Here is a 22538-nt window from a genome sequence, read left to right as displayed (position 1 = left end):
TTGGCTCTTCTTCTACCTGTTGTTCTTTACAGAGCTGGTAGCCCACATCATGATTTGTTATCCCATTTAGAGCACTGGTAATCTGGATTTGGTAATCTTAAAAACTGTGTATCCAGATCAGGGTGATCCAATCCGGTGTTGCTTTAAAAAAACTGCATAAAACTGAGTCAGATTACCTGATCCTGGACTGCAAGAAATTGGATTTACAGACGACTTTTTGAGGGCTAAGAAGGAAGACAGCATCAGTAATGACCTCCACGTTGCATCAGGTGTTAAAGGAGTTTTACTGCGTTGAGGCTTTGAGAGGTGGTTAAAGGCTAAAAATAAGACATGAGTCATGTGACTGTTGTGTGTGTGTTTCAGGGTCCGTTTGGTGGAGAGAGGATCTCCTCACAGTCTGCCTCTGATGGAGTCTGGAAAGGTGAGAATCACTCAGATTCATGTTTAAGTTGTTCTGACCTTAAAGTTCTTCCTTTCTATGCACATTGAGAAAATCTTAGTCAGACAAAAAAAGTAGGATTTTATTCTCAAAAAGCCCAAAAATGATCACATTTAACTCCACAAGCCTTCATTTAATTTGGTTTCGTCATCTTAAAAACTTCTGAGATTCATGGTGTGATTCAGGAGATCTAAATGAGTCAAAAAATAGAAAGTTTAAAGATTCTTTGACTTTGTTAAAGCTATGGTTTAGGATCTGAAACCCAGTTTGGCTGATGAGACACATTTGCAGCCTCACTCACCCCTCCCCTCTGTGATCCAAGATCCCGCCCCCCCAGCTCGTATCGCCCTTCTTCGCCTCCTTACAACATGCCCCCTCCGACAGAGCAAGAAGCGGCCAGCAGAAAGTGTAACAAACAAGACAGTCATCCTCCTTGTAACACACAGTGGTAGCTTTTTCAATTGGACCGTCGCCATCAAAACCATGAATTAGCCGGCGAAGCAGGTCTGGCGTTGCCACTGCCAGCTGATCAGAGCAGAGCTGACTGTGGGCGAGGCTTAACCTTTCTCGGCGTGTCTTCACCAGCTCAGTTTACGATGCTAAAGATGTGTGGCTAACTTATGCTAAAATCTATTGACAGAGCTGACCTGTTCCAACCAGCAGCGTTCAGTCATTAGCCAGTACAGGCTCAGACTAACCAGAGTTATTCAGCTGACATCTCCCACTGTGGTAAACAAAGTCATTACCTGTTCAACGGAAAACTCAGCTGTCTCAGCGTCAGTCTTCAGTCCCAAATCCCTCTGCAGCTTTTTCCACCGGCCGTACATTTCTCCAATATTCAGTCTCTGTTGGCACCTGTATCGCTCATAATTCTTCCTTGCTTCAGCCTTTTCCTTGAAACTTTTTTCACTTTCTTCCCTTCCCTGTGGAGGGTAACAGTAACAGCTTCCTGGTTTCGGTCTTCTCTGGCTCTATGACGCTTGGGTAGCTGAGCAGCTAGCTGACGTGAGAGGGGTAGTGGGGAAGGACGAGGTGGGACCATGGGCAGTACGGTGCGAAACGAGGGAGACGGGGGATTGGATAGACTAATGCACAAATCTAAAATGAGGGAAACGACGGTTCAGATTGGTCAATTATTAAGCAGCTGATGTACTGAATGGATTTTTTTTGTTCTTTTTGGTCTTTATATTGCGTAGATTGGACCATAACAGCCTCAAAACGGTATTAATAATAATAACCTAGCTTCAAATTGTAGACCAAAGCTTTAAAGAGGCTTTTAGGACAGAAAGGAGCTCCTGATGGAGACTGAGACGCTCTGACACAGCAGCCACTTAGAGACAGATTGGAGATTGGACTATTTCTGTTTTTGGAGCGCACGTCCTCCCACAGTCAGTGAGTCAAAGCAGACAGCAGGTTCTCTGAGTCCATGACGAGCCCCGAGGCGTCGTCCTCCCTGCCTGTCTGTCTGTCTGTCTGTCTGTCTGTCTGTCTGTCTGTGGTTGTGTGGGAGCAGGATCACATCACATTCCTCACAGAGGCAGATTTTAAAGAGCTGACGTCAGCGTGGGCTGTAACATACACCATCACATGACCGCAGCAAACCTGAGCTGATATAAACCACACATCGCGTGTTCACGGCTCTGTTTCTTACCTGAAACATCTGCGTCTTCAGCTGCATAGCTCTAACTGAAACACTGCTCTCATCTTCAGCAGTACCTGGCTCTTATTCTGGAGAAAACCGCTCAGAAAGGATCCACGTCATCCCGACAGATGCTTGGAATAAAATCCTTTAACCTGCAGCGTTCGACTCGCCCACATCCAGTAAAAATGTTTCAGTCGGTTTATTTTTAGTGCAGGTTTGAAAACAACAAATATCACAGCGTGCAGAGCCCCAGAGGGCTGCTGTGTTTACATTTCTCACCACTTTTATCCTCATTTAAAACAGAGGATAAAACATTTTAGAGGCTCTGTGAGGAGGTTTCATGTTGTGTTATTGTGTCGTCTCCTTAGGATGAAATCTCAAGTGCTTTCTGAGATGAGAACTACATTTCCCATGAGCACTATCACCCACAAAGCATGCCTTTGTTATTGATATGGATCTTTTCTCCAGAATCAGACACAAGGACAAAACATTTCAAAAGAAAATAATCTAAAGGAGGAAAAAAACTTTTTCTCAATAACTTAATGAGTTGTCTTCTTTTCAGTAAATCCAACAAAAGCACAGGGGAAAGAATTTGGTATTACACAACAAATCTTACCTCTAAAAACCAAGGTTTCAGTCCAAGTCATGAAGAGGTGAAAAAATGTTTTTTATACATCAGAAATAGAAACTGAATTTGAAGACCAATCTGATGATAATCTGTTATATTCAGTTGGATTAAAAATATAATTTGACTCTTGCTTTTACAGAAGTTTCCACAGGAAAATGACGCCACACAATTAAGTGATTTTACCTCCATAAATGATGTTTTTCTCGAAATAACTAAGCCTAAAGGATCAGTGTTCAGGCTTAGTTTGTCCAATAAAAAAAAACAAAACATTTTTTTGCACAATATGAATAAATCTGTAAGATAAATGCAGGAGTTATTTCCTCTGCTGTGAGCCTGCTTTTATGTGAGGTTCAAGAGGGAAAGGAAGTGATTCAGATTTCAGCAACTTTTCTGCAGTTTTTGCAGATCTTAAAAAACCAAACGAGCCATAGAAAGTAAATTTAGTGTTTTGCTTCATGACATTTGTCTGGTTGATTTGGTTTGATAATAATAATAAGTGGTGGAGGAAAAAAATTGATATATACGATATTTTAGGAATTTTTTGTTTGGCAATGTCAAAATTCTGATTCTTTGTCAAAAAAAATCTTTTTTTTTTTTTTTCAAATTTTTCATTTCAGTCTTAAGCCTCGTTTCCACCAAGCAGTCCGGTTCAGTTTGTCTAGGTACGGCGCGCATTTTGCGGCGTTTCCAGCGACTGATCCCGGGACAGATCCCAAATAACCGAGACGAGCCGTCCCATTTTTTGGGACCCTTTCGTATGGGTGCCAGACTGAACTGATCCGCTCTCAGAAGGTGGAGCTACAACACTGCAGACCATTGATTGGTCAAATGAATCATCACTTACCCCGACAGCGACCGCATTTTCTTCTCTGAAACAAAGCTTGATTGTTCTTTGTATCAAAGAGCTACATGTCAATCACAGAGAGGACGAAATGCTGTGTTTACTGTGTCGCGTTTTTCTTCTTCGTTGGATTTATTAGCGGGGTAAACTGTGTCGCGCTGCTACGGCGTCACGCTACTGCGGCTTTCAGCATCCGGCTTACACGCCCCCTACCACAAGAGGGCACAGCTTGCTGTAGAAACACAAACGCGATCAGGCCTAACTGTACCAAACTGTCCCAAACCGTACTGAACCAACCCGGACTGCTCGGTGGAAACGCGGCTTTTGTTTACAAACTGGACTGTAAATCAGTTTCTACTTTTCTCCAGCAGAGGGTGAAATGTTTCTCTCTGACTCAGGTAATGTGAATTTTATGGGGAAATATGGCTCCTGATATAGTCTGTAGACATTATCATCATCAGTCACTTTTTCACATGGTCTGGTGTTAAAAAAGAAAACTAAAACTTGCAAAAATCGTAGTAGAATTGAATTGCAAGAGTAGCATATCGTCCCAGCCCTAATAGTAATGTAACCTTACAATAACTATTTTCTTAAAACATTTGTAAATAAATAGTTTACAAAGTGTTTAAACCAATAAGGTAAAGCAACAACCAGAAAACAATCCAACAGTAACACATAATCAGACAACAGGAGTAGAAATACCATTGTGCAAACAGGGTTGAATAAATCTGATTTCCTGTTTAATAACATTAAGATTTCTTGTGACTGCATCATGAAATATCTGTACCAGGAGCACCCTAACAAATCAAGTCAGACTTTACTTTCTGCCGTCCTGAGGAAAACGTGAAGTCACTAAATGAGCTGGAGTGTCTGACTCTCAAACCTCCTCCTCTGATAAAGACAGAAAATCTCCCCCACACTGCAGCAGCTCTTCAGACCTGCTGCTTTAATCCTCCAGCAGATTACATTCTTCTGATCTGATCACTTAGCAGCTCTTGTTTCAGTTTCATTACGGATCTCTTAGCAACTGACTGAACTCCATCAGAGAGGTCAGCAGGAGAGCTGCTGCTCAGAGGGAAGGTTAAATATAACAGTCAGACCTGAGGGAGGACGCAGGACGATTTGTGACAAACGTCCAGAACTTCAAACTTCAACAAACAGACAAAAAACCTGCAGGTCATCTAAAAGTCTCTGAGTCTAAAGTTTAAAGAGTTCATGTTTATTATTAATACGTGAGATAAACAGACGAAGAGTAAACACATTTCTCCTCCGTGAGGAAAGCATCTCTTTGTTTCTGCCACTTTCCTGTGACAGATCTTTTTCTGGACTTTGATGAGACGTTCGTGTCTCTCCCTCCCCCGCTCTGACACACAAAGAGAAGACGTCATGTTTCTGGGCCGGTCATCGATCAGCCCGCTGTGTGTTTTGACTCACTGTACGTGGGAGGAGGAGGAAGAGGAGGAGGAGGAGGAGGAGAGGAGAATGTTTGTTTACTTCGCAGAGCGTCCTGAAGCTGCATGAACACAGAGTTTAGAGTGTTTGAAGGTGGAGGATTAGATGTAATGAAGTGTGATGTGAGCTGTGATCAGAGGTTTCTGAGCTCTCATTAAAGAAAACACGATGTGAGTGAGAGGTTCGGTGAAATCCAATCAGCTGGTCGGTGTTTTGGTTATTTTCACGCTGTAGTCTCACCTGACTCTGTCTGTTCAGATCCTTCCTGGAGTTCGAATCATCATCGCTAACCCGGAGACCAAAGGACCCCTGGGAGACTCTCACCTGGGAGAGGTAACGTCTCAGTTTCTTCATTAAATCTTCTTGTTCTGGTTTTATTTTTCACTCTCTCTTTCTTGATCAAAATTTTTTGTCTCTTTTTATCATCCCTGTCGTGGCGGTCTAACGTCTTCTTTCCTTAATGTTTCATTTCCAAGCTAACTTATGTTTATAACCAGCACAACATACCTCACTTCCTGGGTCTTAGTCACATGACTTCAGGAGGATTCTTTTTGCAGACAGCTTTTGTGTCTTTTCCTTTTTCATTGTACATTTTCATACATTTTTTTTATTTCTGCAGTTCATTTCTGTCAGCATGTATTTCTCTGAGAAGTTTATTTATTGATTGTTGATAAAAAATGGACCGAGTAAGAAACAGATAAGCACTCAAAAATGTTTTTTTAAATGTAACGAAGTAAAAGAGGCAAAAAACCTATCAATAAAAAAAATTTGGAAAAAAAAAAAAAAAGTCAGGGTAAAGGTATAAAATAAATTTGATTTAAAAAGCTAAAAAAAAAAAATAAAAAAAAGAAGATTTAAAAGTTTGTTATTGGTTCTTTTTTTATTTTAAATTCTCTTCTCATATTTTCATTTTTATTTTATTTTAAATTTTCTTCTTCACATATTTTAATTTTTTATTTTGATTTTAAATTATCTTCTCATTTTTTAAATTTTCTTCTTCATATATTTTAAATGTTTTTTTTAATTATCTTCTTTGCATATTTTTAATTTCTATTTTATTTTAAATTATCTCTTCACATATTTTAAATTTTATACTTCATATATTTTAAATTTAATTTTTGTTTTAAATCTTCTTATTCACATATTTTAATTTTATTTCATTTTAAATTCTCTTCACATATTCTAATTTTCATTTTATTTTAAATTCTCTCTTTCACATATTTTTATTTTTTGTTTAATTGAAATTCTCTCTTTCACATATTTTTCTTTTTTTTATTTTAAATTCTCTTTTTTTCTTTTTTTTTTTTTTATTTTGCTTAACACTTCTCTTTCTTCTTCTTTACTATTTTAAATCCCTGAAATTTAGAGAGTTCCTTTTTCTGTTTTTGAAACTGGTTTTTTTTATCTTCATTTACATCAAATTAGGTTTTTAGCGTTTTTTTTTTTTTTTAAGATATTATTTGGGCTTTTTTATGCCTTACATTGGATAGAGGAAGACAGTGGGCAGAGCAGGAAAACAGGGTGAGAGTGGGTGATGACATCCGCGAAAAAAGGCCACAGGGTGGATTTGAACCTGGGCCACCCATGTGAGGGCGGACATCATGGAGTGCGCCCTAAATCACTGGGCCATCTGAACTCCATGTTTTTTTGATTTTTTTGAGGTTATATCTGTATCACTTTAAAATGCTTTTGTTTTCTTTTTAGTTCTGTCTTCCTTTCTTTGGTTAAGCTTCATTAAAAGTTTCTTCGTCTTTATTTATTTTCAAATTTCTTCATGTTTTTCTCCCCTAACTGTACGAAACAGCTTTAATTTCTGAAGAAGAATCCAGCATCAGAAGTTTTGTTGTCTTGATTGAAAACACCCCTCTCTGACTTCGTCCTCTCCCTTGTTCAGATCTGGGTGCACAGCGCTCACAACGGCAGCGGCTACTACAGCGGTTACGGCGAGGAGGTCCTCCAGTCCGATCACTTCAACTCCAGACTCAGTTTTGGAGACACTCAGACCGTCTGGGCCAGGACAGGGTACCTGGGCTTCCTCCGCCGCACCGAGCTCACAGACGCCAATGGAGGTGAGTTTCTGCTCTGACTACTTCTGCTTTTCTTCTTCTGTGACACAAACGTGACTTCTTCTTGTGTTTTTTAAAACAGAGAGGCACGACGCTCTGTTCGTGGTGGGAGCTCTGGAGGAAGCCATGGAGCTGAGGGGGATGAGATATCATCCCATCGACATCGAGACCTCGGTCATCCGCGCGCACAAGAGCATCATGGAGTGGTAGGTCAAACTTTGACCCTTGGATTAAAGATTGCTTTCTTTTATCTGAGGGAATGTGAACAACTGAAGACACAAACAGAAACCTCAGAGTCTGATTTATTTTGCAGCTCCAGCAGTTAAAGACACGCTTCCTTAAAAGAGCAGTTAGCTGGATTAAAAAGAGACGTCTAGCAGCTTAAAGGATTGTAAATTTGTGTCAAACAGTCATTAAATGAGTTTAAATCTTTTCGTGGAGCTCTGCTGCCCCCTGGTGGTCTGGAAGAATCAATTTCTGTAGCTTAAAGAGTAGAAACCCTGACTGAAACGTTTCCCTCCTCCTCAGCGCGGTCTTCCCCTGGACCAACCTGCTGGTGGTCGTGGTGGAGCTGGAGGGCTCTGAGCAGGAAGCCCTGGACCTGGTTCCCATGGTGACCAAGGCGGTTCTGGAGGAGCACTACCTGATCGTGGGCGTTGTCGTAGTGACGGACATCGGCGTCATCCCCATCAACTCCCGCGGCGAGAAACAGCGCATGCACCTCCGCGACGGCTTCCTACAAGACCAGCTCGACCCCATCTACGTGGCCTACAACATGTAGCCTGAGTGTGTGTGTGCGTCAGTGTGTGTGTGTGTGTGTGTGAGACAGAGAGAAGGAGAGCTAGCATGCGTGTGTATGCCGTGCATATCGCCGTTGTTGTTCCTTTTTTTCCCCAGATCGAGATGTACTGTATTTTTGAACCTGCGTACGGTGTGGTCTTCAGTCGTCTGTTTTCTTTAAGTCGTGTTGTGCCGGTTGGATGATTGATGATTGATTAGCTTATTGATTGATTGATTGCTCAGTGGTGGTTTGATCATTTTTACACCCCGTTCAATCTCGTGACCGTCACCAGGAGCTCGTCACTGTAGAAAGCCTTAGGGGGAACACTGTGTGCGGGGCGACGGCTCCGGTCGTCGCGCCCCGTGTCGCTTCTTTTAGGACGTAAAAGTAGAGCGAAAAAAAAACTCTTCTGTGTCACCACGTTTTACCGGTCGATCTAAAAATCCAGATTTGTGGTTTTTCTTCAATTAGAACAGGGGCAGCCAGATATCTGTAAAAATATAAATATTGTACATAGACATAATAATCTATATGGAGAGGAACCTAAAACACAAAGAGGTGTAGTAGCCCCTATATGCAGCTCTCTCCACCTGCACCCTGTATGTGTGTGTGTGTACGTGTGTGTGTTTGCAGAGTGTGTGTCTCTGTCTGAGCGTGTGTTCACCTGTCTGTGTTAAAGTGCGACAGGGACATTTTTACATAGTTTTAACGTGATTCACTGAACAGATTTTATCCTGAGAAGAACAAATAAGAAACTTTTATGAGACATGAAACACTTTAACAGTTTAAAGTTTTTAAACTGAAGAAAAAAATCACACTGAAACTTCCACAAAAAAAAAAAAGAGAAAGTGTTTTAGTGTCCAAAGTCTAACGCTGGGTACAGCCATCCATTCCTACAGACATACAGACAGACAGACAGACGGACGGGGGATCCTGGTCACAGACTTTAAAAAGCTGAAAAAGTTTCAAACACCATGAAAGGAGCCACAGGAACAGACTCCTGATCCATGTTTGGTGAGTTTGACGGTTCAGTTTGTGGACCTGGTGGCTCACGTTTATGCACAAGCAGAGATGGAGTCGTGTTTACGTCATTGACTGTGTATCAAAAGCCGACGTAGCCACGTTAGCATCATCTGCTAACAGTTAGCCTGTGTGTACAGTTGATCACAAGATGCTGCATCCACATAGTCATGTTATTAACTTTGGCACATCAACCTGGTAGTTAGTCCACTAAAACTGAGACTTACCACCAGGGGTGGGTACCTTTCGTGTTTGAAACAATACGGTACCAATGCCTGGTACCTGCCAATCGCTATCAGTACTCAACGGTACCAATTTTTGGTACGTTTAGTGTTTATGTAGTATAAAATAATTTGGTACCCATCCCTGCATACCAGTATCAGTTGAATGGCATTTCTATACGAAAACTGCTGACATAGCAGCTAGTAGTAGTAACAGTGAAACTGAGACCCCCTGACAAAGACAAATGAACACTTCTTTCCTAAAACAGAGCTGTTGTTGGTTCATCGTTTATTGTCTTTTATACAACTCTCGTTAGAAAGTGTCGTAACGATAAAACTGAGACCTACAAGTAACAGTCAAATAGGTACCTCATTACTAAACCTGCTACTGTAGCCTTGTTTTTTAAACAGTGAAACCGAGACCAACTGGCAACAAATAAATAGGCACTTGTTACTAAAACAGATAAAGTAGTTGGTCCATCTTCAATACTTGACTGATCCTGGTTTTTATTTATTCAAACCACTTTAGTTAGCTAGTGTGCCTCCCTGTGTATTAACAGTGAAACTAAGACCTACTGGAAACAGATAAATGAGTTAAGCTTCCCCTTTACTACTACCATAAAGGATCTGTTATCAATTTACCATGAGGTTGTCAGATTTACTCATGTCAAACTGGGTGGTCAGCTAGAATGCAGCAAGTATATTGACTGTGAAACTGAGACCCACTATCATTAGACGAGTGTGTACTTCTGGACTAAACAACTCTAGTTAGCTTATGTCTTAACAGTAAAACTGGGACCTGCAACAGAAGTTGAATAGGGGCTTCTCTACAAAATTACTATTATACCCTGTGATTCCAAACAGTGAAACTGAGACTCACTGGCAACAGATGAATAGGCATTTGTTCACCAAAACTATAGTAGTTGGTTCATCACCACTAAACGTAAAGAACTCCTGGTTTTATGTATTTGAATTATTTAAGGTAGCTAGTTTGGTATGCCAATGTGTATCAACAGTGAAACTGAGACCTACTGGAAACAGATAAATTAGTTCAGCTTCCCCTTTACTTCCACCATAAATGGTCTATTATCGCTTTACCATGAGGTTGTCAGATTTACACATGTCAAACTGGGTGGTCAGCTAGAATACAGTAAGTGTATAAACATTGAAACTGAGACCCACTGGCAACAGATGAATAGGCATTTGTTCACCAAATCATAGCTATAGTAGTTGGTCCATCACCACTAAACGTAAAGCAATCCTTGTTTTATGTATTTAAATCATTTAAGATAGCTAGTTTGGTGTGCCAATTTATATTAACAGTGAAACTGAGACCTGCTGGAAACAGATGAATGTGCACTTCCCTTCTAATACTGCTACTAGGGATAGTTGATCATCATCTGAGTGTAAGAAATCAGGCTTAGGAGTCACACCACTGCAGTTGTCCTGGGTGCAGCAGGTGATTTAACAGTGAAACTGAGACCCAGTGTCATTAGATCAATAGGAAACACCCTGGCTACGTTGACTTTTCATACACAGTCTATGTTTCATGCAAATTGAGATATGTTTGAAGGTTTGAGCAGCCGCCTGTGACTGCTCTGAATTATTTCCACACGATCAAAACAAACATGAAGAAGACGAAAGTGCAATGTTTATCAGTGAAGGAGAGGAGTGCAGAGAATTTGTTACTTTGTCACTTGTTTTACTTTAAGTCACTCCCAAAGCATCTCATCAAGCAAAGTGCACTGTGTGAATAAAAAAAGAGAGAGAATATTGTAATTTAAAGGGACTTTATGAGGAAATCAAAGGGAAGACGCCTCGGCAGCCTGAAGGTGTTGGTGAATTTATTCAGAGAGTAAAACCTGCCCATGAGGAGTCCTTTCACTGCAGGGTTCAAGTCCACGACACCAGGCCGGGTGTGACGCGCTCTGGTCCCACAAACAAAGAGAGAATATGAAGATTAAAGATAAATATTTAACCATCAATTCATCCTGAAATCATGGAGAGCTGTGAATTATGGGAATTACTGTGCGGAGGCTTTTTCTGACCTGTGAGTCTGCAGGTCGTGAAGTATCGTTTGTTTACATCCCTGATGACATCATCTCATCGTTCTTCTTCTTTGGTTCTTTTTCTCGTCTCATCGTCTGTTTTTTTATCAGAAGAAAAGAAACTTTATGCATATCAGACGTTTGCTTAGCGCTTGTTTGGCTAACATAGCAGTTTGGGTTCGTGGGTAGCAGTGTAGCGGTCATGTTTCAGTCCCTGTGTGAGTGTGTGTGAGTGTGTGTGTGTGTGAGTGTGAGTGTGTGTGTGAGGTGGAGGATGTTCGATAAGAAGGAAAATCCCATCTGAAAGCCGGAGGACTCGTCTGTGTGTTCATCGCTGGATGGGAGAAGGCTGCATGGTGTGTGTGTGAGTGAGTGTGTGTTAGGTGTGTGTGTGTATATTGTATGTAAATAGTGTTGATTTTGTACGGTACAAGTGTGTGTGACTTGTTTTGTACACATGATAAAAAGATTAAATGACACTTTTATAAGAGCCTGCTATTGGCTCACCGTCACACTATACAGTGCAATAAAGTGCTTTGATTGGCTAAAACTCAGACTGCGGCTTTATTTCCATCATCATCATCATCATCATTATGTTTTTATTACATTAAAATGTCAGAATAAAGAAATTAAAGCTCCTGTGAGAGGCTTTTGGCTGGTTTTGAAATGGAGTGAAACCAAAATCTGCAAAATACCATCAGAAAGAAACGAGAACAACACTGACAAGTTGGAAGATTTCTATTCTTATAGAAACTGCACTCTACTAAAAGGTCTTGTTGACATTTTCACGTTGGGAAATTGTAGAAAAGAAGTAGACAACAAGAAATATTTAAATATTGAAGTCAAAATTTGTGAGGTTTCTGATTTGGAAAAAAAGACCATTTTTGTAAACTGTTTGAACAAAGTGACAAGCTTGTGAAATGATTTTAAATTTGTGAGATAACAGCTTCAAATTCTCAAGAATAAATTTATAGAATTGTAAGAAAAAGTTGCACATTTTTGGAGGATATCAGGGAAAAATTTCTGAAAATTTTGACCAAAGGTTTTTGAATTTTTGAAATTAAAAAATCAAACTTGGGGGGTATGAAGTTGCATAATCTGTAAATAAAATTGCAAGTTTGCAAGATCCAAGGGCTGTAAACTTCTGAGAAAGAGTTGCAAATTCATGACGTAATTAGGTTGAATATATGTGAAACAAAAGAAGAAATTTGCGTAAAAAAAAGTTTCTTCAACATGACAATGAGTTCCCTGAGATTCTCACAAAAGTTTGTCAGCAGTTTGAAAAACAGATTTCATTTAAAAAACTGGGAATACTGAAGAAGAAAACAAAAAATAAAGACCAGAATTTTTTTTTTTCTTTGCTACCTGTCTGAGTGTTTTATAATGAATAAACGCCAGCTCTGAGTTCAGCCACACGAGGTCGCTGTTTCTATTCCACAGTCTTCCACTCAGGGAAGCTCCTTCGGGTTCGGGTCTGCAGGAGCGCGCGCCAGTCCGGGGTGTCCCCTGGTGGTGCAGCGCGGGGCGTGGACGCCCACATGTTCGAAAGTGGACTGGGAGTGATCCGGATCTGTGTTTCATTTCAGCTCAGCGAGTGGACTCACCGCACCACACAGTCTGATCCGGATCAGGTCCCAGAACGATCCTTTTAGGAGACTTCCAGGAGGATATTAGTTTAAACATTTTGGGTTAAATGTTACTTTTTGAGCCTTAGCGGTGGATGAGACCGTGCGTCGACGTGCCAGTAGGAAAGTCTGATTTTTGGCAACATTTGGGCTCAAACTTTTTGTTCAGCTCACAGTCTGAAAACATTTCGGTGCACGTGCTTCCTGTTGAGGATGTGAGTCGCGAGCTGCGGACGCTTCAGGTGGCTGAGATGTGACCATGTCCTTTACGCACCGGCTCGCTCTGCTGCTGCTGCTGCTCTGCTGCTGCTTCACCCACACGGTCAGTGCATTTCTCAGTCCTGAAACCAGCAAACCTGTGATTATTTTAATCCTAGATTAACATTTAATACACAATTTACAGAAAAATCAATGACTGGGAAGTTTTTCTTGGATATTTCTGCGACATATTTAGCTCCTGATGCACCACATATTTAGTTTTAAGAGGACAAACAGAAAAATTTAGCCATAACATTCTTGAAGTTGTCTCATTTGGAGCTAATGGTGCCTTTGTTTCACTTTATTAACAGGGGCGTAGCTACAATTAGGCAAACACAGGCAGTTGCCTGGGGTCCCAAGATTCCCAGGAGCCCCCAAAGCATCTCTTAAAAACTGATTTATGAAGTTCTCTTCTATTGAAAGCATTTCTTTTTTCTAAATCTTACTTCACTTGCTTCAAAATAAATCAAAAGGCTTAATCTGTAATGATGGTTTTGGGTCTTCCCCCTCCCTTCTTATTCAATGGGCTATTCCATGTTAAAACACTGAACATTTGATTCAGGAAGAAAGTGGTAAAAAAAAACACCTTTTTCCCCATTTGTTTCTTATTTTCAGCCAAGTCAAAAATAAAAACAATTCTGCTCCGAGATCTGAGATAAACATATCAGACTTTTGGGATTTTAAGGACTTTATCTAGCCCAGGAAACAGAATAATTTTCTCAATATCAAACTTTTTGAGTTGGGTTAAACATTATTGTACAAAATCTCTTTTTTGGAAACATAACTCACTGGACAGGGGGTCAAATAAAAATACATTCACTTTAAAATAATAGCACCAAAAAGTTTGGTAACTGTAAATATCACCTCTTTCAGTAGATTTTTTCCAGTTTTATGTTGTGCTTGATATTTACACATTTTTCTTTACTAAATTATTTTTTTAATATGTACCTATTGTGATGTTTTTCACTTCATACTTTCTTGTTTGTTACTGTTACTCTGTAAATTCCCCACTGTGGGACAAATAAGCTGTCAATTAACCATAAAAGATTTCAAATCCAGGACAAAGTGGACTAAATTATGTATTCACTTTTTTCAAAATCAAACTAAAGTACAGAACTTGAGGAAATGCATTTAGTTGCGTTAAGTTACCATGTACAAGATTAGCACTGTCTCATGCCTTGATTCTGGGAAAGAGACAGTGGACCCAGGGAAGGCCAGTCTAGCTCTGAGGAAGATGAGTTACAAGGACATGGAGGGCCCCATTGACTGGGTTTGCTTTGGGCCCCTAAACGACTAAATACGCCCCTGTTTATTAATTCCTGTTTTCACCAGTATTCCCACTCCCACTGCAGTTTTTGAGGATGCTGAACTCACTTTTAATTTCCCTTCTGAATACTATCTGTTCTGCTTTTATTACTTTAATCAGTAATTTATTGAAATATCTTTAATCTGTAAAATATCACTAACAGGCTTTAAGAGCCTGAAATTATTTTTTTTCTATTAGAAAATCCCCCAACAGTTGACCAATAATTAGAATACTGAATAATCAAACTTTTCCTCATGTGAATTTTTACTGCAGCTCTTCTTGTTGCACTGATTAGACAGTAAATCAGCTCCATCATCAGGTTTAAACACTCACAGAGGCTCTGTGTGTAAACATTAAAAACAGATTCACTCTCTGGTTAATTTTTAATACTCAGCACGGCTGATTGTGGGCTCGGCTCTAAATGTAGACTACAGTTCTTGTTCAGAAAACATGTTGCGGGTTAGGGAGCGTAGGATCTTGGACAGTCCCTTCAGGATCCAGCAGCAGACGACTCAAGTGGACTCAAGATAAACTCAAATTCTTCTCGTCTGGATGCTGAAGAGGTGACGTCAGGGGCTAAAAAAAGGGTCAAGTCAGAGAAAAAGTGAGTCATATTGGGTTTTCTCAAAGATTCAGAAGAAGATAAAGCATCATATATAAGCTTCATCATTCTCTGTTTTAAATAGTCTTACATAGTAACAGTAGAGTTTATAGATCACAGACCTTTAGGATGAAGTTTTGTTAAATTTAAAGACTAAATATTAAAACCTGCAAACTGTGCACGCTGCAGCTCTGTGAGAGAAAGAAGGAGAATTTCACAACGTCAGACTTTCACAATCCTCTCAAAATAAACCAGCTGTGTGTGTGAGAACATGTGTGTGGAGAAATAGATATGTGCTGTGTGTACAGTTTCAGGCGGTTAGTGACTCCTGACTTTATCTGAATCCACTCGTATTGATCCCACTCAGGGCTCAGAGTCCTGACGCTCTCTGGGTTGAAATCTGGCGTGAAACTGAAGTTAGATGCAGGGAGTGAATGATAAGATTGATTTACGGTGCGTCTAAGTCTCTAAGTTTAGCATTAAGAAGAGATAGAGAGTGAGATCTGTGTTTTTCTCTGCTGAAAACGATTTCTGTGATTAATTTTTGTAGTGATGGTGGACACTGGAGCCTAACTGTCAGACAGAAAAGACAGAAGAGCAGAAGAAAGAGAAACAGGAGAGAGATAGAGCACGAGCTAAAGGCTAACACAGGGGCTAAACTGTTTGTGCTAATGTCCATTCCAACCCACAGTCAGCAGTTATTCTGCAGTGGTCTGTTCAAACTTTTTGGTTTTGTTAGACTACAGATTCCTTGGAGCACCGGGTTGCTGGTGGCACTACATTTAGCGAGCTGCTATAACGTTAGCTTGATGTCACGCAGACAATTTGACTCGAGTCACAATTTGGATGACTTGCAACTCGACTCGACTTGACCTGAAAGACAGTGACTTCAGACTCGACTTGACTTGAGACAAGCTAAGCCTGAAACTCATAGCATGTTCACCACCCCATAGGTTCACACTTTTATTGATGATAAATGACATATTAAAATATAGCTATACCTCTCCAGTTGCTAGGCACCGCCCTGTTGGCTATGGCTGCCTTCTTTTTCCTCATCTTTGTATTTGGAGTGGATCATTACTTTGTATGGCTCATTTGTTGGTCATGGACACCAAACTGGTTTTGTCTTCAGTGATATTTTTACTATTTTTTCTCCTGTGTTTGTCTGGAGATCCTACATGTAACCATGGCTGCATTGTTTACATGTGAACTCAGCTGTTAGCAGCCTGTAGCATGTCAATGCTAGCTGGTGCAAGGCCAGATGTTTCCCACAAGGTGAGGAGAAGGAGGTGAGGACGACGTGCTGGTTCTCAGGTGTGAGCTAAGAAGTGACGACATGGACCTGTCCTTCCATCCATCATTATTGGGAATGTAATCTCCAATAAGATGGACGAGCTAGCCATGCTAACCCAGCAACAGAGGGAATACCAGAAGGCAGAGTAGCAGTAGCAGTAGGTGGAGGCTGGCTGACTGGACAATGATGGACAAGCTGTCAGCATCTATTTTTTTATGGAGCTTTTTACACTTTCTATGTACTTTCTTACTTTTGTTTTCTTGATTGCTGCTGTGACTTCAATTTCATTGTACTTGTTACAATGACAATAAAGTTCTATTCTATTCTATTATAATATTAAAATATACGATTTAATCATTGCAGAGTTGCAGACTAATCTGATGGTATTTTTTGACATTTACTTTAGGAGGATAATGTTTCTGTCTTCACGATATAATCCTGAGATATAACCTGTGACTTGACTCAACTTGTATTGACTTGCCCACAACAAAATAACTTGAGACTTATTTGAGACTTGGACCAAATGACTTGCTATTCGCTTTGGACTTGGTTCGGACGGACTCGTCCAATTGTCTGGAGTCACGTTTCAAACTTAAGCGCTATGTAACTGTACTGATAACTACCTAACCTCGGCGCATTGTATCCAGTAAAAGGTTGTCTTGAACAAAGAAAATTTGTTTCTATTTGATCTCTATTTAATTCCAAAAGGAAGTCACTAAAGGTAATTTACGACAGTGTACATGAGACTCCGCGCCACAAGATGGCGAGGGAGTGCAATCAAAACAGATCCTCCTCATAACATCTTTACCAAGTCTACATATTCGACAGTGGAGCCAGAAATAAGCTGAGGGAAGTAGAAACTTTTCAACAAGGAACTTTTAAACAAGACGTCTTAACAAATTTCTTAAACCACCTGAAAAGTTGTTACCGTAGCAGCTAGCATTAGCAGCTAAAAACACCAGAGCGCTTTTTGTGTTTTTTTTTTTAACACTTACTTGAGCTGAACGTTGGCGTCTTGATGTTGATAGTACGCCATTGTTGGGTGGTGAGGATTCAGTGAATAGCAAGTTGTTCATGGTTATTTGATCAAAGGAATCTCTCAGATACAAAACGACAAAATCCATCCGACTCTGCAGTGATGCTAAAATCAGCTGACCTGATGTTCTGTTTGTTCTTTCTGTTAATAATCCCATGAAACCACCAAACCAACAGCAGCTGCTGCTCCTACAGAGTATTTTCAGGCTTCATACAGACAGAGCTATCTGCTTCCTCTGTGCCATGGAGCTCCATTGTTGACCAACCTATTGAAAACACTCAACGAAACACAAAGATCCACACGGTGACGTGTGACCTCGAACATCTGTGACAGGGCTCAGGGTTCTGTGACGTCGTGTGTGTTTTTAACCACCTGTAAACCTTCAGACGGTCTCAGAGTCTCAAAGCCAACGGTCCGATCAGCTATTCAACGCCCACACGGTGAAAATTCAGAGAAACTAAAGCTGCCCGATGTGTGTGTGTGTGTGTGTGTGTGTGTGTGTGTGTGTGTGTGTGTGATCGTATGAGGGAGATATAAACACACTGACAGGTCTCAAACACTGCTAAGAGCAGCTGTATCTCGGTGTAAACAGACCTCACACACACACACACAAACACACACTCATGCAAAAAGTCAAGTGAGCACATGCAGTTATTTTCTTTGAGTGTGTTTCTCTTTGTTTGCTCTTTGTTAAAGTGCGCGTCTCCTGTCTTACTGCCAGCTACACACACACACACACACACACACACACACACACACACCCTGGGCTCTGGTGTAACAGTGTAAATGTCAAAGCTCAGCTGTGTTTTTTGCAGGTTTTCGACACAACTGTCGACACAGCTTCATGAAAACAAGCTTAGAATTTTCTGGATTGAAGTTAAATGATCTTAAAGTATCACCAGCGTCCTGCTCTGTCATAGAATTGCTTTTGCAATTCTTTCAAAACCCTTTTTAAACATGTTTAAGTTTTTTTTTTGTACACATCTGAAAAGTAACTTTCAAATTTGTGTATGTTTGTCTGATGTTGGGGAGTAACAGTTCTGCAGTGATATGTGTCTCCATGACAACCTGTTCACTAGGGGTGGGAGAAAAAAATTGGTATACAACATAAATGATTATTGTTTTTGACAATATCAAAATGGTATTTTCAGTCTTTGATTATAAACTGGATTGGACAAAAGTTACCACTTTTCTCCAGCAGAGGGCGAAATGTTTCTCTCTGACTCACGAGATGTGTATTTTATGGCTCCTGATGTAGTCTGTAGACATTATCATCATCATTTAACTTCTTCCCATGGATTGGGATCAAAAGGGCAAACTAAAAATCACAACAATTTATATCAAAGAATCACAATTTAATTCGAATCGGCACCCCAAAAATCATAATAGAATTGAATCGCGAAAATAGCATATCATCCCAGCCCTACTGTCTTCCTGCTTGAAACATACTTTTATAAAGGTAGACATGTCTTAAGGCAGACACAAATCCCTACAGAGTGAGGCTGTCAACCTCTTGTCATAAGTTGGTACAGAAGTGATAAAACTGCAGTTCCAGGAGTGTCCACTAGAGGCTGGCTGCAGAAGCACCAGAAACAACATACACACCCCTCCTCCTTAGTTTTAAAGATAATAAAATTATGAGTTTTGCACATAGACTGTATAAACATGGATGTAGTCTCTGCTACGTCACCAGTCTGTTCCTGCTACCTTGAAATGAAGCCTTTTCGCAGACACAGGTTATTATGCCAGCTGTGAGCTTCAACAGCTACAGGGCACCTGTCAGTCACGTGAGCTGAGCTGGGCTGTCTCTGATTGGACAATCAAACAATCCTAATAACTTCTAAGCCGAGTTAGAAAAATTTTGCTCAACGTGTGTGTGCCGATAGCCAAGTTAGCGTTTAAGACCCAAGACATTTTTCTTAACCAGGCTGTAAATATGTTCTTAATGCTGTAGGAATTTGTTTTTTTTTTTTGGCTAGGTGTGTTCATGACTTCCAGTCTTTTTGCAGCCAGCCTCAAGTGGGCCATCGATGAACAGCAACTTTAAGCACTTCCACAAAGGCTTCATTTTTTAAAACCCGAATGTTGCCCCTTGGTTTTGCATTAGAGTTAGATCAATACTGGCTGACATGACGAACAGGCGGGCACCTCGTAGCTTTTAGCAAGGAGGCTAACTCCACCTCTTTTCTTCTTTTTAGGTTGTTAGGCTAAAATAAGCTAATCCAGTGTTTCCAATGTGCTTACTGCAGACGATAGGCTTTAAAACTCTTCTTCAGTTACAGATGGATGACATCACAGGGACAATGTCCATGTATTATTACAGATGGGTACCCATCAGTAATTCAGTACCCATCCCTATGTATTATATGGTCTATGGTTCTAACTCATGAATCTGTCTGGAGTCCAAGTTGACATGTCAAGAAAAGGTGCTTTAACTTTACACAACCTTTATGTTTATAGAATGTAAGCGATCTAAAATGAAACGCAGAGGGCTGAGAGTGAAATCAAAACCCAGATCTCACAGATTCAAAACCTAAACACAGAGTTCCTCCAAAGACATTATGTCCAACAGTTAATGAAACTCATCTGTCTGAGAGTGGAAATGAAAGCTCATTGGATTACAATAACAGGCCCAGTTTATTTAACCTAATATGAAAATTAAAGTTTAATATCTGCCTCACGCACAAACGTTCAAAAACTTTATTAATGTTGGCAGGAAAACCAACACTGAGGTATCGCTGAAGCTCTTTATTTTCCCCTCTGAACCTCTTCTGCGTGAGATAAAGCAGCTCCAGGTGAGCAGATTACAGAAACATGAACTCAAGTCGAGAACTGAAACACGTTTAACAAACACCAACACACACACACGGAGTCAGACTCTGAACTTTTGACTGACGCAGGAGGTTTGTTCATGTTGGAGATAATATTCACTGGGTCTCGTTCCTATCGCCCTCACAGATAAATGGCAGATTTCCTCTGTGCCAGTTCTTCTGGGAGATGGAGAGAGCCCGGAGAGAGTGTCACTCACAACTGCAGCAAGAGGACGCTGATAGCACAGGTGTGTACACACACACGCTGTGCAAACACACACGTACACACATACACACATACACACACACACACACATTGCATCAGCTAAATGTTAAGAAAGTTCAGCAGTGACCAACGCTGTTGGTATGCACGGAAACAACAAAAAGCTTAGATACACAAATGTTAGTTGAGTTCTTGTTTTATGGACGTTGTGGGGACTTAAGACTGATAAAAGTTTTACATACTGGACCCCAGTCCTCCTTATGTGAACCCAAGTCTTTAGACTTTGTATTGATTAAGACTAGGTTGCTTTAAGTTATAGTGTCCTAAGAGAAGACTTAAGAGTGTGAGCTTTTATTTTAGGTCAGGTTTTGGTTTCAGTTTTAGAATGTGTGTAAGTGTGTGTGTGCACTTGTTTTACAATTATTGTGGGACTTCAACATAAATTACATAGTTACTTTATGGGGACACAAGTCTGCAGGGTTAAAGTCTTGATATGTGCCAGGATGTAGTAAGACTGAGTGTGTATGAAAGGGGAAGAGGGACTGTCGTGGGACTTTATCTCAACGAAAAAATACTGTAAATGTTGTTTTTTTTCTCTGATGTTTGTGACCTTATGCTAAGTTGTGTTTTTTTCTTGAATGCTTTCATTACATTTTTTTCCATCTTTTATTTTTATCTTTTTTCCTCCAATATTTTTATTGCAGTTTTTTTAACATACAAGACACATACAATAACAGATAAACAGTTCCAGACCTAAGACAAACCCAAACATACATACAAACACACAGTGACAAGTTACACAATCTCACACACTTAACTTGCACACATTTTATACGTAAAAATAATAATGAAATTAAAATTAAACTTGTGATAATAAGAAAATAAATTTACTATTTTCTGTTTCCCAGAGCTGGATAAACTTTCTCCTTTTGTCTTTAGCGATGTACGTTAGTCTTTTCAAGCAAATACATTCTGCGCGTTCCTTTGTCCACATCCTCAAGGAAGGAGCATCCATACTCTTCCAACATAGTGCAATAGCTCTGCTTGCTTGAAGAAGTTTTAATCTTTTAATATTTTATTATCTCATTTGTTTCTTTTAGCTTGGTTGTTTTATTTTCTTACTGTGAGTTTAATATTTTACTTTACCTTCAGTGTTTCCTGGTTACAGTCTCCAGATAGCGTTTCCACAGTTCCTCAGGTCATCTGCAGGGGTTTTAATCAACTGTGTTTACCTTGTGCACTAGAGGTGTGGGTTGGTGGGTTAGAGGTGGAGGGTTGTACATTGATGTGTTTTTTTTTTTGTTGTTGTTGTTTGCTTTGTTTTGCTTTGTTTGTCAAGCACTTTGTGTTGCCACCATTGTGCATGAAAAGTGCTTTATAAACAAAGTTTGATTGATTGATATAAGTTCCAAAGAAACGAGTGGAGGCTGGAGTCACCTGACCCAGCACTAACAAAAAGCTAATCTGTAGCCTCCTCCTACCTTGTATGAACACAAGAATAAAAAAACAACATAGGACAATAAAACCAGCACCTTGTTCCCAGCTTTGGAGGATGCCATTCCTTGACGTAAGATTCACTTTCATTGATAAACAAACACAAAAAAGGGAATAGAAATTAGTATTAATGACAAAAATAGGTAGCAGTGCATTTTAATGCATCTTTGACTCCTATATGGATCATTTACAGCAGTTTAATTTAGAGGTGTCCCAGTCCGATATTAATATCGGATATCGGTCCGATATCAGCAAAAAAACAAATATCGGTATCGTATCGGAATGCATCGAAAATCTCCGATATAAGCAGTCTATCCCAGACTCCGCTCCTGCTGTTTTTATTTGATTTATTTAGGTTATTTTCTGGGTCTTCTAATTTATTCTTTATTTTATTCAATTGCTAGTATTTTTTATGTTAAATGTTAAAATTTCTGTTACTCATTGGTTAATAATAAATGGGTCAGTTTTTCCTCATACCTACTGTTGCTGATTACTGTTCTTTGTTTGAATAATATCACTTAAGCCCAGACATACTACAAAATAAGTAATCAAAGTATGCATGTTTAATGCTGATATCGTAGCGGATAAATATCGGTATCGGCCAATACTCAATGCTGCAGTATCGGTATCGTATCGGAAATGAAAATGTAATATCGGGACATCCCTAGTATAATTACAGTCTTGTTAAGCTAGTTTTTGCTTTTGTATTGACTTTACAGCAATTACCTCAGATATAGTCAGATCAATGTTTCA

General features: G+C 39.9%; 2 protein-coding genes across 6 annotated transcripts in view; both read left to right on the top strand.

Annotated features, from left to right (window-relative positions):
* Positions 1–11697, top strand: part of LOC141807243 (disco-interacting protein 2 homolog C-like) — an 87415-nt gene extending 75718 nt beyond the window's left edge. For all 5 annotated transcript variants that reach the window (XM_074693095.1, XM_074693094.1, XM_074693096.1 and 2 more), the window contains 5 exons: positions 364–421; positions 5261–5335; positions 6897–7071; positions 7151–7274; positions 7597–11697. In XM_074693095.1, the coding sequence (XP_074549196.1) occupies positions 364–421; positions 5261–5335; positions 6897–7071; positions 7151–7274; positions 7597–7849 (685 nt within the window). In that variant the 3' untranslated portion in view covers positions 7850–11697. The remainder of the gene's footprint in view (positions 1–363; positions 422–5260; positions 5336–6896; positions 7072–7150; positions 7275–7596) is intronic.
* An 890-nt stretch (positions 11698–12587) lies between these two features.
* Positions 12588–22538, top strand: part of LOC141807485 (vasoactive intestinal polypeptide receptor 2-like) — a 28301-nt gene continuing 18350 nt past the window's right edge. The window contains exons 1-2 of the mRNA XM_074693549.1: positions 12588–13085; positions 20217–20316. Of these exons, the coding sequence (XP_074549650.1) occupies positions 13023–13085; positions 20217–20316 (163 nt within the window). The 5' untranslated portion in view covers positions 12588–13022. The remainder of the gene's footprint in view (positions 13086–20216; positions 20317–22538) is intronic.

Source organism: Halichoeres trimaculatus, unplaced genomic scaffold, assembly GCF_033239565.1.
Source record: "Halichoeres trimaculatus isolate MK-OKI-2021-1 unplaced genomic scaffold, fHalTri1.1 fHalTri1_scaffold_18, whole genome shotgun sequence".
Classification (NCBI taxonomy): domain Eukaryota; kingdom Metazoa; phylum Chordata; class Actinopteri; order Labriformes; family Labridae; genus Halichoeres; species Halichoeres trimaculatus.
The sequence above is the reverse complement of the archived record's forward strand: the minus strand, read 5'-3'. Positions and strand labels throughout refer to the sequence as shown.